Below are 13,159 nucleotides of genomic sequence, written 5' to 3'. Positions count from 1 at the left end.
GCTTCGAGCCTGGCGTGACCTGATGTGGTCGCCGTCGAAAAAGTTGCAGGTCGCCCGAGCCGCGAAACGAGGCTTTGTGCAGCTGCACTTTTCCTGCGCTGCGACAGTTGAACCACTTCATCGTGTGTGTTGTTGACACATGATCTGAGCCATTGTTAAGCCAGTCTCAGCGCTCATTGATCCAATACTGTTTTGCACGTTTGGCTGTGTCTGTAACGATTTACACCAGGACTCCGTCTTGTGTCGCGACTATGAACGGGGACAACTACCCAAGAGGTGCCTTTACCCCCCCTGCGTTTTCTCTCAACGCTTGCTGACCTCTTCAGACCCCGGGCGCTCTAGAGAGCATCACGTACGTCATCCTGAATCTTGGTGTCTTGCAACGGTGGCAACTGACATTGTTTTAGACCTCCAGATACGAACGAGATGAGCGCAGAGACCGCGACCGGGACCGAAATCGAGATCGAGGCGAGCGAAGACGATCAAGATCTCCACATCACCGTTCATCGCGACGTGACTACGAAGCGGACTCCTATTCTTCGAGTCGAGACTATCGGGCGCGCGAAAGAGAGGACAGGCACGGATCGAGGCGAGACGATCGGGATTGGGACAGAGACAGGGGCCCAAGACGTCGTGACGACGACAGGCCGCCCAGGAGGGATCGCGACTTGTTCGATGACCGACGGGGGGCCAACCGTGATCGTGATCGTGATCGGAGCGGGCGAGAGGACCGCGATGAATTCGCTGCTCAAGCTCGAGGCCGGAAGAACAGTCCTCCTCCCAAGAAGAGGGAACCCACTCCCGACCTCACAGATGTCGTTCCGATATTGGAGCGCAAGAGGAGAATGACGCAGTGGGATATCAAACCACCCGGTTACGAGAATGTCACCGCAGAGCAAGCAAAGATGTCGGGCATGTTTCCATTGCCAGGCGCCCCGCGACAACAACAGATGGATCCGAGTCGGTTACAAGCCTTCATGAATCAACCATCGGGCGGCGCGAATGCTACCGCGCTAAGGCCGTCTAATGCGCGTCAGTCAAGGCGATTGTTCGTCCACAACCTTCCGGCGTCCGTCACCGAGGAGAGCCTGGTAGCTTTCTTCAATCTCCAGCTCAATGGTCTGAATGTCACCAAGAGCAGTGATCCTTGTACACAGGCAAACATCGCCGAAGATAGGAGCTTCGCACTGGTGGAATTTAAGCAGCCCTCCGATGCGACAGTGGCGTTGGCCATGGATGGAATCACAATGGAGGAGCATCATTCTGAGATGAACGGCAATGGGGCTGCACCTCCCAAGGGGTTGGAAATTCGACGACCCAAGGATTATATTGTTCCATCTGCAGATGAGGATGCATATACAGATGGCGAGATATCTACTGAGGTTCCCGACACAGCAAACAAACTAGCCATCACAAATCTGCCGCCCTTTTTGACAGACGACCAGGTCATTGAGTTGCTAAAAGCATTTGGAGAACTAAGAGCCTTTGTTCTGGTGCGGGACAGAGATGCATCGGAATCAAGGGTAAGTCACATTGGCCCCGGCCTACGATGCAACTTTCTAACCGCTCAATAGGGCATCGCTTTCTGTGAATATGCAGACCCATCCGTCGCTGCCGTTGCAATTGAAGGTCTCAATGGCATGGATCTAGCGGGCAATGCTATTAAAGTCACCCGTGCGAGTATTGGATACACACAAGCCGCTGGGCTTGAGATGGGCGTTAACGCCATGTCTATGTTCGCCGGAACCACGGCTGAAAACTTGGAAGACGGGCGTGTCCTACAACTACTGAACATGGTGACACCGGAGGAACTTATCGATAATGATGATTATGAAGGTAAGGAGGGAAGGAAGGGACATGCCCTCTCCTACCCCTTCCGTTTCCCCCTTTCTGCTTCGGGTGTCAAATGCTAACCAAGCCCTTCCGGCGTGGCAGAAATCTGCGAAGATGTAATGGAAGAATGCCAAAAGTACGGCAAGATCCTAGGTATGAAGATTCCTCGCCCATCTATGGGAAGTCGGCAGTCCGCTGGCGTGGGCAAGATCTTCATCAAGTATGAGGAACCTGAATCTGCGAAGAAGGCGTTGCAAGCCCTTGCGGGACGCAAGTTTGCTGACAGGACTGTTGTGACGACTTATTTCGATGAGGTACGTTCCGTTATGTGTGCAATCCGTTCTCAGCACTTTCAGAAGGAGAAGACTCGAGCACTAACAACCTATGAATCTACAGGCTAGTTTCGATGTAAATGCCTGGTGACCCTCCCATTCCTGACTCAAAATGATCCAATCGCAAAAATACTCTTCAATCCGTCCGCTTGCGATCTTCTTCCACGATTGGTAGAGTGTTACGGCGCCGTGACTGCAGTCCCAACAGCGCCTGGTCTCATCAGCCTTCAAGTAGTCGTTGGGACTACTGATGGATATGATGATCTAGCACCTGGCCCTGAGATACTGTCGCTGATAGCACCGTTGAATGGTCTTCAAGCGTCTCGCCTGTGTCGCCTACGAGCACTGGAGAGTTGCCGCCGAGGTAGAAATTTGACCTTTGTTCAAACAGACACAGGTGACAGGACAGGACAGGACAGGACAGGACAGGATTCAGGAACCATATTTATTTTTCCCACATCTCTTTTTGACGCTGCCTTGGCACCCTGGAATCATGGGAAGGAAGGAAGGACTCAAAAGTTGCTGTGTGCGTCGCAGGGCCTTGAAAACAGAACCTGGGTATTATTGACTGGATCGAGTTGGATCGGTCGGGTCTGATCTCTTCCCCCCTTCCCCCCCCCCCCCCGCGGAAACTGTACTTTTAGATCCGAGACAAAAAAACAGTCCTTCATGCTTGTTGTGTATACATGGATGGCCGCTGCGGGCCTGCTTGAACTTGAACATGACAACGTGGACTGTATTGCAAGTCGCATGGCGTACCTACTTGTTATTAGATGCGAATCTACAATGCGGATGAGATATCGTTACGGAGCGCAGCCACCGACCTGACAATCAAAGCGCGTTGCAATGCATTGGGACATCTTACTTCCTTGTATTTTGCTCTTTGGGTGAAGTGACAGTGTCTCAATCATGTTTATTTCATCCAGCTCGCGCACAAAGAGTAGGAGCCATTTCCTTATGCCTGCCTCGTCCCGACCACCTCAAACCCAGTCTGCTCGGCTGTAACAGCTGTTCACCTGTTGATGCAATCATTTCTAGCTGTCCTGTCATGCACTCCGTGTCTCACCCGGGTCCATCTTGATGTTCATGAGATGTCTCTGATTCACGTGGCATTTTTCTTGCCTCTCGTGCTTCATGTTTGCCGGGTCTATTCCTGACCACCCGCTGTACACAAAGGACGACAAATACCCCGGGATTTGACTCCTTGCACAAATTTGTTCATTCAGTCATCATCGAAAATCAACTTGGTGATCTTCCCCACAGCGATGGTCTGGCCTTGGTCTCTGAGTGTAAACCGTCCTAATTGGGGATAATCCTCGAATCTCTCGACACAAATCTTGCCTCCACCGCTTGTGACCTGTAACCTTGCAATGATATTCTGTCCTTTTGCGGCAAATGGAGGCGGTTTCTTACTCTTGCGTCCAGTCTTCGGTTCGAGTTTGTGAAGCAACGCTGCAAAAGTTACTTCTTCCGTGGCGGCATGTACGTGCAAGACGCAGTTAAACCCTGCAGAAAGGATGGATTTCAATTCTACGATGTTGATCTGTGCTTCAAACTCCTTGACGCAGTGAACGAGGCGTTTGGGTGAGCAGAGCACGAAGCCAGGCTGAATGTCTTCTTCCTCAATTCCTCGCAAGCGGATGCGCACTTGTTCACCGCAGGTGGCGTAGGGGATTTCATCTTCCGTCTCACCATAGAGGGCTGAAATGCCAACCTCCTCGCGGTTCGGCATCATGATGTAGGTGGAAGTCTTTTGAATCACGCCGGCTTCGATGCGGCCTTCGATCATGGTGCCCATGTCTCTATATTTGGCGCCAATGGGCATCATGAAGGGAGCATTGATGTTGCGCTGAATCTTTGCCATGCCGTCCAAGAATTCCAGGAGGGAGGGGCCATTGTACCACTTTGCGACGTCAGGGGGAATGCGGTCCTTGACATTGATTCCCGTTTGAGCGGAGATGGGCATGAAGGTAGAGTCTAAGCCGATCCTTTTTTTTAGGTATGGTTTCAGCTTGCCCACAATCTCGTCGTACCGTTCCTTGGACCATTCCACTGTAGGGTCGTCCATTTTGTTCACCACGACGACCAGCTCTTTGGCACCGGTGGTCTTGATCAGCATGGCATGCTCTTGGGTTTGTCCACCCTTTTCAAACCCGGTCTCGAATTCACCCTTTCGAGCAGATATAACCAGGATTGCAACGTCTGCTTGAGCTGCACCGCTCAGCATATTCGGCACATATGTTTTGTGGCCCGGCGCGTCAAGGATGGTGTATCTCCGTTTCTCTGTTTCGAAGAAGCCCCGGCCAACTTCAACTGTCTTTCCCTTGGCTCTTTCTTCTTTGTTCAAATCCAATACCCAAGAAATGTACCAGGTTTCTCGCCCAGCGTCTTTAGCGTCTCGCTTATATTTCTCCAGTGTGCGTTCATCAACCATGCCCGTTTGAATAAGGACCTGGCCACCCAGTGTGGATTTTCCAGCATCAACGTGGCCGATAAAAATGACGTTGACGTGTTCTTTCCCATACATCTCTTCCAGGACTGATGCGTCCACATCAGCCGTTTGTGATTCCGCGACTTCATCCGCATTTCGTTGCTTTTTTGCATCCGCTGGTGTCGGAGAAGATTTTCCTGATGATGGGGCAGGTGATGTCTTTCCGGACACTTTTTCACCAGTCTTTTCAACGGCTTTCACCGCAGCAGCTTTGGCTCCGGCCTCAGCTTTAAGAGTTGTTGGCTCGTCCTTGGTGGTCGGAGAGGCTGGTTTCTTAGGGGAGGCAGATGCCGATGTTGGGACACCAATCGAAAGGACCTTCGCCTTTAGAGGTGCTGCGGTAGCTGGTTGTGGTTTGGATGCAGGGGCAACGGGAGTTGCTTCAGCCTTAGTTGCTGGAGGTGGGGGCTGTTGAGGTGTTGGGGCAGCGATAGGTTGGGTGTCCGATCTCTTTGCAATGCTTATGGGGGCACCTTGTCTGGGTTGAAAGCCGCCAGGTGTCTGATTGTAAGCGGCGAATTGGCCGCTGTTGTAACCTTGATTGTAGCCTTGTTGCTGCTGATACTGAGGATATTGGTTATATTGCTGGCCGTATTGAGGGTATTGGTTGTAGCCTTGCTGTTGCCCGTACCCGTAGTTCTGGTAGCCATTCTGTTGGTATGGCTGCCCCGGCTGGAAAGTGGCAGCACCAGGCTGAAAAGATGCGGCTCCAGGCCGGAAAGTGTTGGCATTTATGCTCATATTTTGTGTCTTCTTCGAAAGGTCTTCCTCTTGCGCCGCCGCGTCTTCCCAGGAATCAAAGTTGCCCGCCATTCTTGAAATTGGTTGAAAATTTTGACTGATGAAAATGGGAAAGCGCTCTTAAGAGGAGAAAAAGTGTAGGGTTGCAGGCCGTGAGTCAAAGTTAAGCGGAGATTTGGGATCTCGACGGAAGTAGACTGCGGTTGGGTTCACAAGGTTCATTATTTGGAGGGGCAGTTTTTGGCAACAAAAAATTCCTTGGCAAGGCTGAGTTGCAATGATTTCATTGTTGGTAAGGCTGCAGTTTCGCGCCACCCAGGTCTAGAGCAACAATGTCATCCGTCTGCAATAGCAATTGGTAAGAATACTTAGGTATGTACAGCATGCAGTACGCTACGTGGAGACTGCATTCTCCAACTATGGGCGTTGATGCCTGTTGCACACCTGCGACAGTTGCATGAGAAGAACGTGTCACCGAGAACTTCACTTCCGAAATCTGCTCTCTTTTCCTTCTGCTCGACGCTGTCATTTCTCCTTCGCACTCAAAAGCTGCCGTTCAGCGGGAGTATTCGACGCTGTACTTTGCAAAAATGGACGTTTTCCTGGGGAAAGTGACCCAACAGGCCATGAACTATGCCATTCGTTCAGGAGTCACCATTACAGCGTCATACGCGATCAGGCAATCAGCCAAACTCCTCAACAGCACGCCGAAAAGCAACATCCGAGATGAATTGTATGCTTTGCAACAACGACTGCAGCATAAAATCCGCATCGTGTCGCCGGCTATTGACATGATCGAACTGATTGCAGCTCGAGGAAACACCTCTCTAGAATCAGCTGTCGCTCTTACCAAGGAGCTGCGCCTAGAGATACAATCTCTGGGACAACGACTAGCCAAGGCAGCAGAGGAACAAGCTGCTCGGAAGACCAGCAAGCTCAGTAGCCAAGCTAAAGCTCAGACTGAAGCAGAGTTGGCTTTGATTGTCAAGGACATCAAAAAGTTACTGGAGAGGATTGAAGATGCCGTGCCCTTGATCAATCTCGCCATCACTACCTCAGGTGCCAGCCTTTCAACGTCATTACCACACTCGGTTTCCCCCTCACGACTTCTACAAGCCAGCACGTTCCTTACAGCAGGCGACACTCAGTACTCCATCTCTCCAAATCACGCCGTACAAATCGGACCCACATTCACTCTTACCGTCTACATGCTGTTTGCGGGCCATGATCGCCCCCAAAACGAAGAAGAAATCCGGGAAACAACTTGGAAGGAAGTAATTCATAAAGCAAGAGTGAAGCTACGGCGAGTTCCCCTCGACGTCGTGCTCGGGACTGGGTCCGGATCCGACGCCATTCCTGCCGCCGAAATCTCTTCTCCTTGTGCGATTCCAAATGCAAAGACCGACCTGCCTGATTCCGCACCAAGTATCCGTGCAGATGCCCGAGCCGATGAATACGCCTACCAAATGATGATCATTGAAGACTTTGACGACGACCGCGTCCACGACTTCGAAGACGACCAGGCTCATCCGGGCCCGTTTGACGATGTCATGCTCGCAGGAATACGGGAGATGATTCCTGTACATGAGATATCCAAGATATTCTATGCAGATACGAGCAAAGTCCTGAATATCGGGAGCGATGCAGAGAGTAATCATCCGGTATTGTTGTTGAAGAGAGACCTGAACGCGATCCCACCGAGGCGAATGGGGGACAGAGATGGGGCGCTAGGAATAGCAGAAGTCGACCAGGATAGTGAGCAAGCTCAAGATCTAGTAGCAGAGCTGGAGGAGAAGCTGCAGGAACAGCAATATGTCGAAGAAGACCGCAACGGTGATCCATGGCGCTTCCCACCATCTCTCGACCCAGAATGGATTGCGTTTGAAGTGTACACGGAGTCTGAACCAAGCGACACTGAATCCGATATCGAAGGAGAATCCACTGATAGCACGAGTAACAAGGACGACCCTACGCGCCAACTCACAAATTCAATGGCAAACGTGCACATCACCTCGCCTCCTCACTCCTCTGCTCCACCCTGGGCCAACTCCATCCGCACCTCTTTATCCCTCCTCGAACTCCTCTTGCGACTCACCTCACTGCAACAATTCCAGCAACAGTCACACCTCTCCATTACGGACGAACTGCTTACTTTCTTCTTGGAAGAGAGCGCCTCGACGGGCGCAGGAGGGGATGAGAAGTATCGGCAGGCGCTGAGAGCCGACGCGAGGAGGAGGGTCGGGTGGGATCCGTATGACGAAAGTCCCGTCAAGAGGCGGGGGGAAGAGTATCAGTATCAGAGCAGGGGGCACTATGATGAAAGCAACACGAGCCCGAGGAGTCCGCAGAGCGTCGGCAACATCAGTAGCGGTGGAGAGGGATGGGTGATCAGTCCTCCGAGAAGCGGGAATGGAAATGTCAGGGCGCCTAGACGGGTGACGATGATGTCGTCTAGTCCGTCACCTGCGCCGTCGCCGATAGAGACCCCCGGAAAGGCCGGGAGGGCGGGATGGCTAAGGAGAGAGGGAGGTGATGGAAGCAGGAAGGGGAGTCCACTGAGGCCGCAGACCGCATTGACGGACGAGGGTATCGGGACGAGTCCTGCAAGTGCAGTCAATAAGGCTTGATGAAGCCTAGCACCTCATTTCAGGGGAGAGTGGACTCGGACAGGAATCCAGACACGAAGAATAGGAATGAAGAGCCATGAGGCCCTTTAAGGGCGCCAGAATAAAAGGCGACTGGCGGTTTGTTTGATGAGACCATTCTAGAAAATTGCAAAGCAAGTATTAAGACCATGTGAATCTATAATACATGCGGAACATTATAGTTTCGAGCTTCCCCAAACCCCCATCATTATCTAACTGCTCTGCTATTGCGTTTTCTCTTGTTGGCGAATCCTTAGCACCCCGTTCGGGCGTCTGAAGAGACTGCTATGTACATCGACTCGCCTCGACCGCGATGCTGCCGACATTCGAGGCTGTTGACATTTAGCAACCATGTTTACCACTCGCCTTGGTACCTCGTAGTCGGATTAGGTTTGCTGATGGGCTCCGTATCACAAATCCTCAAGAGCGGCTTGGTACGGATTTGATCCCCAATTCCGGCGGAACAGATATTCGTCATGAAGCGCAAAATGTACTGCGTACCTTGACCAAATCTTTCGACTGCTTTGACGTGTGCTTATTGAGAAATATAGTTTGTGAGGTATAGATTTGAAAATCGCACTCGGCAACTTCATCTGACTCCCATTGATGCTCTTATCTGCATGATTTGTGCCCTCTCGGTCGGAGAAAAGGAATCAATGGTCCTCTGATCCATGGCCAGGACTTGTTGGATCATCTCTTGATGAGACAGCTGAGGTTGGGTGGGAGGTTGTTGAGGTGGTTGTTGCATCGTTGTAGGTGGATATTGCTGAGGTCTGGGAGGCATTTGGCCGGCTACTATGGGCGGCGGAAAGCCAGGATACTGCTGTGGAGCGGGCTGTGGTGGAGGAATGCTGGCCGGCTGAGGTGGTCTGGCAGCTTGTTCGACGACTTGTGCCAATACTTTGGGATCCACGAGATTCATCAAGATCAGAGCCTGGAATATGGCGTAAGAGAGTTGTGGCGCAGTCTTAAGGAGCGAGGTTGCCCTTGCAGGATCTGAGATGGCAAGCGCCTTCATCTGAGTTAGGACATCGAGTAGCTGTGGTGGCGGAAGCGTAGCAAGGGTCTGTGAAATGGCATCGGTGGCCCTGAGGTTTGGAGGAAGATCAGTACCTGGAGGCAGAGGAGGGAGGGCGCTGGCCGCTGTTTGTTGGAGTCCGTCCGCCCCAGGACCGGGAGTCTGGTCGTAATTTGTTGGCACCGAGTCTTTCTCGTTGTTGTGAGGCCAGTCAACGCGGATCTTGCGGCCATCGATCTCGAAATCGTTCAAGTTCCTAACCGCGCTGGCCGCCTGGTCAGCATCCTGGAAGTCTGCGAAGCCGAATCCCTTGGATTTGCCCGTATCGGGATTTGTCATCAGCCTGAACTTGACAACCGTGCCAACTTGACTGAGTATCTTGACAATGTTCTCCTCGCTCAGATCTGATGAAAGTCAGTAGGCTGGAAGTTACAGGATCAAGAGTAGAGGCTCACTGAAGGGAATATTGCCCACGAAGACGCTGCGACTTTGTCCAGGAGCCATGTTTAGTTGACCACGGGTTGAAGATATTTAACTGAAATTGGCGGTAGGGAAAGCAGAGGATTGGAGGGGCATGTAAATAGTGGTTGGTTTGAGAGAGACGCAGGAGGAATGTATGGAGGAGAATGTACTGCCTCCCCGTACGCAGTTAAACAGCGGCGCCAAGCTCTTTGCTTCTCCGCAGCTGCAACACGGAAGCTTCACTTGAATGGTACCATCATCGACGTTGCCTTATGCTCTCAAACCTGGGAGCCAACCTGTCCACAATTTGGCGTTCTTAGCAAGGGCGCAAAGATGTCCTACGATCCACGGGAACACTTTCAACAGATCCAGCGGACTCTGCAACAGCGTCGTGGTCAAGGCTTCGGAGGCCTTCCTGGAGGCGGCGCCGCGGGCAGAGGAATCTTCGCTTTGATCGGTCTTGGGGTTGCCGGCGTCGTTCTATCGAATTCTCTATTCAATGGTAATTCCTTTCAGATATTTCAGGCATCGATGTGTTTTGACGAGATGTAGTGGAGGGTGGTCATCGTGCCATCAAGTACAAGAGAATATCCGGAGTGGGAAAAGAAATCTACAACGAAGGTAGACGAACGCTCAATATTCTGTTACTTCATGGGTCACTGACGTGGAACAGGCACCCATATCCGAATACCTTGGTTTGAGACGCCCATTGACTACGACGTTCGAGCGAAGCCACGAAATGTCGCCTCTCTGACGGGAACAAAAGATTTACAGATGGTCAATATTACATGCCGCGTCCTCTCACGACCCCGTATCGAAGCTCTACCTCAGATTTACCGGACGCTGGGAACAGACTATGATGAGCGTGTCCTTCCATCAATTGTGAATGAAGTGTTGAAAAGTGTGGTCGCCCAGTTCAATGCGAGCCAGCTCATCACCCAAAGAGAAAATGTTGCGAGACTGGTCAGGGACAACCTTACGAGGAGAGCGGCGCGATTCAATATTATGCTGGATGATGTTTCATTGACGCACCTCTCCTTCTCTCCCGAGTTCACTGCTGCCGTTGAAGCCAAGCAAGTTGCTCAACAGGAGGCGCAGCGGGCCGCGTTCGTGGTTGACAAAGCGAGGCAGGAGAAGCAGGCAACCGTTGTCCGCGCACAGGGTGAAGCCAGGTCTGCGGAACTAATTGGCGATGCGATCAAGAAGAGCAGAAGCTATGTCGAGCTCCGACAGATCGAAAACGCTCGCAACATTGCGCAAATTCTACAAGAAGCAGGAGGAAAGAACAAGTTGTACCTCGATGCAGATGGACTTGGGCTTAATGTCCATGCTGGAGATGAACCTGCCGCGAAGAAATAAGACGACGGATGACCATGCTTTCAGAGAAACAGCTCCTTTCCTGACAGGCCGTGTTCTATTTTGCATGTTCAACAGGAATAGTTTCCCAGGGCAAATGTAACAATTCTTCACTCGAGGTCACCTTTAGTGTTTTGGCTTCACCGAACCGCCAGTCTGATCTTCCTCTTGATAGTACACCTCCATTGACACACGCTCCTGACTGTCTCAGCCTCAGCGCCTGACAATCGTCCTAGGAGGGATTCTCCTGACTCAACACCAGGCCGCTCTCAATCAAACGACTGTTCTGGTGTACCGTCTCAGTCATTTTTGCTTGTCCTGCTAGCGATTTTCGGGCCATTACTGGCCTCCGCAACCGACGAGCGCCTTGCTCGACTCATATCTCGCCCGAGTCATCACGATCCGCATAGCGTCCATCCTCCTAGCTCTTAAGGGGGAAATAAAATTACGGCGTGGGTGAGGCTGTTGTGTAGCCTTCCCTGCCATACCGATGTGGCCCCCAGTGTATCTCTTAGCGAGTGTCCAGATGTGTAGGCGGAGTATCGACTCGAATCTGTTGCGATAATAATTAGCAGCCTAGAGATCCGTAGACAGCTACAAAGCGGGACTGCTGCAGAGCTCCAATTCGACATTCAAGGGGATTCGAGGTAGCGCAGCATCCTGTGAAAGGCAGAGAGGGCTATAGTGTCATAGTGATGCCAAGGGTAGCACTGGTGGCACCTCCAACGAAATGAGCCCATATCACTGATGGAGACTGGTAGCTCCCGCGTCGGCGCGAATGCCACGTTCGAGTTTGCGTCTCGATCTCCCTGCACTCAAGCTGCTCCTCCAGTAGCTGGAGACTCTGGAGGAGCAGCTCGAGATTCAGACTACCTTAACCACCTCACCGACAGCTGCCAGCATCACCATGCTCAAAGTCAAGGTCGCAGATATCCTCTTCCATCCACCTCCTCCCTTCAAACCTCGACTGATTGAGTACAAGGACGCGGACCTCTTTGGCTGGCTTCGTCCGAAATCGTTTTTATGAATCAGCTTTGAGCCTCTTCCGGCCATTACCGATGGCCTCGATGCACGGTTTCGTCTCCGGTTCCTCGCAGGAAGCTGCTAGAACCATAGGCAAAATAATACCCTCACATTCGCGCCGAAGATCGACGAGTCTCCTTCTGTGGACAATATCACACCACAGCCCTGTGCACGGCATCTCCAGCTCTGGAGGTTGAATGCTCCCTGCTTCTTGAAGGGCTGCCAAGAGACCCACATAAATATAAAAATAACACACATCGTCGAACTCGTCGAGCTCCCTCTCCCGACACCTCAGCACTCGGAGAATGTTGAGTCGGTCAGCTCGGGCCAAGGCGCTTCCACAAAGCCTTGAGTGCTGTAAAGCATCCAGGGCGTCTTGTTCTCCTCCAAGGATCTGGTACCGGACTCGGCAGGGGAAGATTCTATCGCAACAACACAACAAACCATGGTGCGATAGAACGAGGCTTTTGGGGGCTCGGTGTCAAGCAAGTTTACTCGACCCATGTGCGAAAATGTTGGTTCCAAAACAGTAGCCTTCTCATGGACTCTTCAGTATCAGCAACTCAACCTTGAGCTCTGCTGCCACCTTTCGTCTCCTGGCTTCGGCTATTCAGCGGCTTGAGAGACCTCGGATTCGGGGGCCAGGATTCCAGAACCTTGAAGCAGTATGAAGGAGTCTTGTTTCATGGCTTTTGTAACCACGATCAAAAGTCCTATGTGCCAGTCTCTTCACAGATATGGAACCTTCTGCAGGTGTCTCCCAGACAAAGATATCTAGCACAAGACACCCCTGTCAATCAGCCATGGCTCCTTATCAGCTGTTAGTGGCGGTTGATGACAAGCAAACTCACCGTCTGTTTGCTGGCTCAACTACCGAGAGCATTGCGGTCGATCAATGCACGTGGAATGTGATACGTCTTAACAACATTGAGGTTCTTGTTGTCGTCTAACTCGTGCTGTCTGGCCACAGAATTGGTTCATCGCCAATAAGGCGACAGGACTGCTGAGAAACTGGCGCAGGTTAGGGGACAGACGTTGCATGGTCGCTCTAATGGTGGATGAAGACGGAAATGAGAGCCACAACCACGAGACTGTGATACAATGACCTCTCTGCGTCCAAGAAAGCATTGAATAAATGGTTCAAGGCCATGTTATCCTGTGCAATGCCGAGAGAATGCTCGTCCTTGATGCTTGGCCAGACAAACCGCGCCTCCGGGGTGGAGCGTAGAGCACGATGCACGATGCGCGCATCCTGTTT

General features: G+C 51.8%; 5 protein-coding genes across 5 annotated transcripts; 3 read left to right on the top strand and 2 right to left on the bottom strand.

Moving 5' to 3' along the window:
- Positions 1-251: 251 nt before the first annotated feature.
- On the top strand, positions 252-2,234 carry Z519_03298 (uncharacterized protein; the record flags this gene model as incomplete). The annotated part of the gene is made up of 5 exons (XM_016761049.1): positions 252-276; positions 327-352; positions 408-1,523; positions 1,575-1,836; positions 1,936-2,234. The coding sequence occupies 5 exons, from the start codon at positions 252-254 to the stop codon at positions 2,232-2,234; spliced, it is 1,728 nt and encodes a 575-aa protein (XP_016622899.1).
- A 1,153-nt stretch (positions 2,235-3,387) lies between these two features.
- Positions 3,388-5,469, bottom strand: Z519_03297 (uncharacterized protein; the record flags this gene model as incomplete). Its single annotated transcript, XM_016761048.1, has 1 exon — positions 3,388-5,469. One exon carries the CDS (start codon positions 5,467-5,469, stop codon positions 3,388-3,390), a length of 2,082 nt encoding a protein of 693 aa, XP_016622898.1.
- Positions 5,470-5,987: 518 nt separating this feature from the next.
- Positions 5,988-8,024, top strand: Z519_03296 (uncharacterized protein; the record flags this gene model as incomplete). The annotated part of the gene is made up of 1 exon (XM_016761047.1): positions 5,988-8,024. One exon carries the CDS (start codon positions 5,988-5,990, stop codon positions 8,022-8,024), a length of 2,037 nt encoding a protein of 678 aa, XP_016622897.1.
- A 607-nt stretch (positions 8,025-8,631) lies between these two features.
- Z519_03295 (uncharacterized protein) lies at positions 8,632-9,564 on the bottom strand (the record flags this gene model as incomplete). The annotated part of the gene is made up of 2 exons (XM_016761046.1): positions 8,632-9,464; positions 9,516-9,564. The coding sequence occupies 2 exons, from the start codon at positions 9,562-9,564 to the stop codon at positions 8,632-8,634; spliced, it is 882 nt and encodes a 293-aa protein (XP_016622896.1).
- A 291-nt stretch (positions 9,565-9,855) lies between these two features.
- On the top strand, positions 9,856-10,881 carry Z519_03294 (uncharacterized protein; the record flags this gene model as incomplete). Its single annotated transcript, XM_016761045.1, has 3 exons — positions 9,856-10,024; positions 10,075-10,143; positions 10,196-10,881. 3 exons carry the CDS (start codon positions 9,856-9,858, stop codon positions 10,879-10,881), a joined length of 924 nt encoding a protein of 307 aa, XP_016622895.1.
- Positions 10,882-13,159: the final 2,278 nt, after the last annotated feature.

The sequence above is a fragment of the Cladophialophora bantiana genome (assembly GCF_000835475.1).
Source record: "Cladophialophora bantiana CBS 173.52 unplaced genomic scaffold supercont1.4, whole genome shotgun sequence".
NCBI lineage: Eukaryota > Fungi > Ascomycota > Eurotiomycetes > Chaetothyriales > Herpotrichiellaceae > Cladophialophora > Cladophialophora bantiana.
Note: the sequence above shows the minus strand (reverse complement) of the source record. Positions and strands in the feature narration are given on the sequence as shown.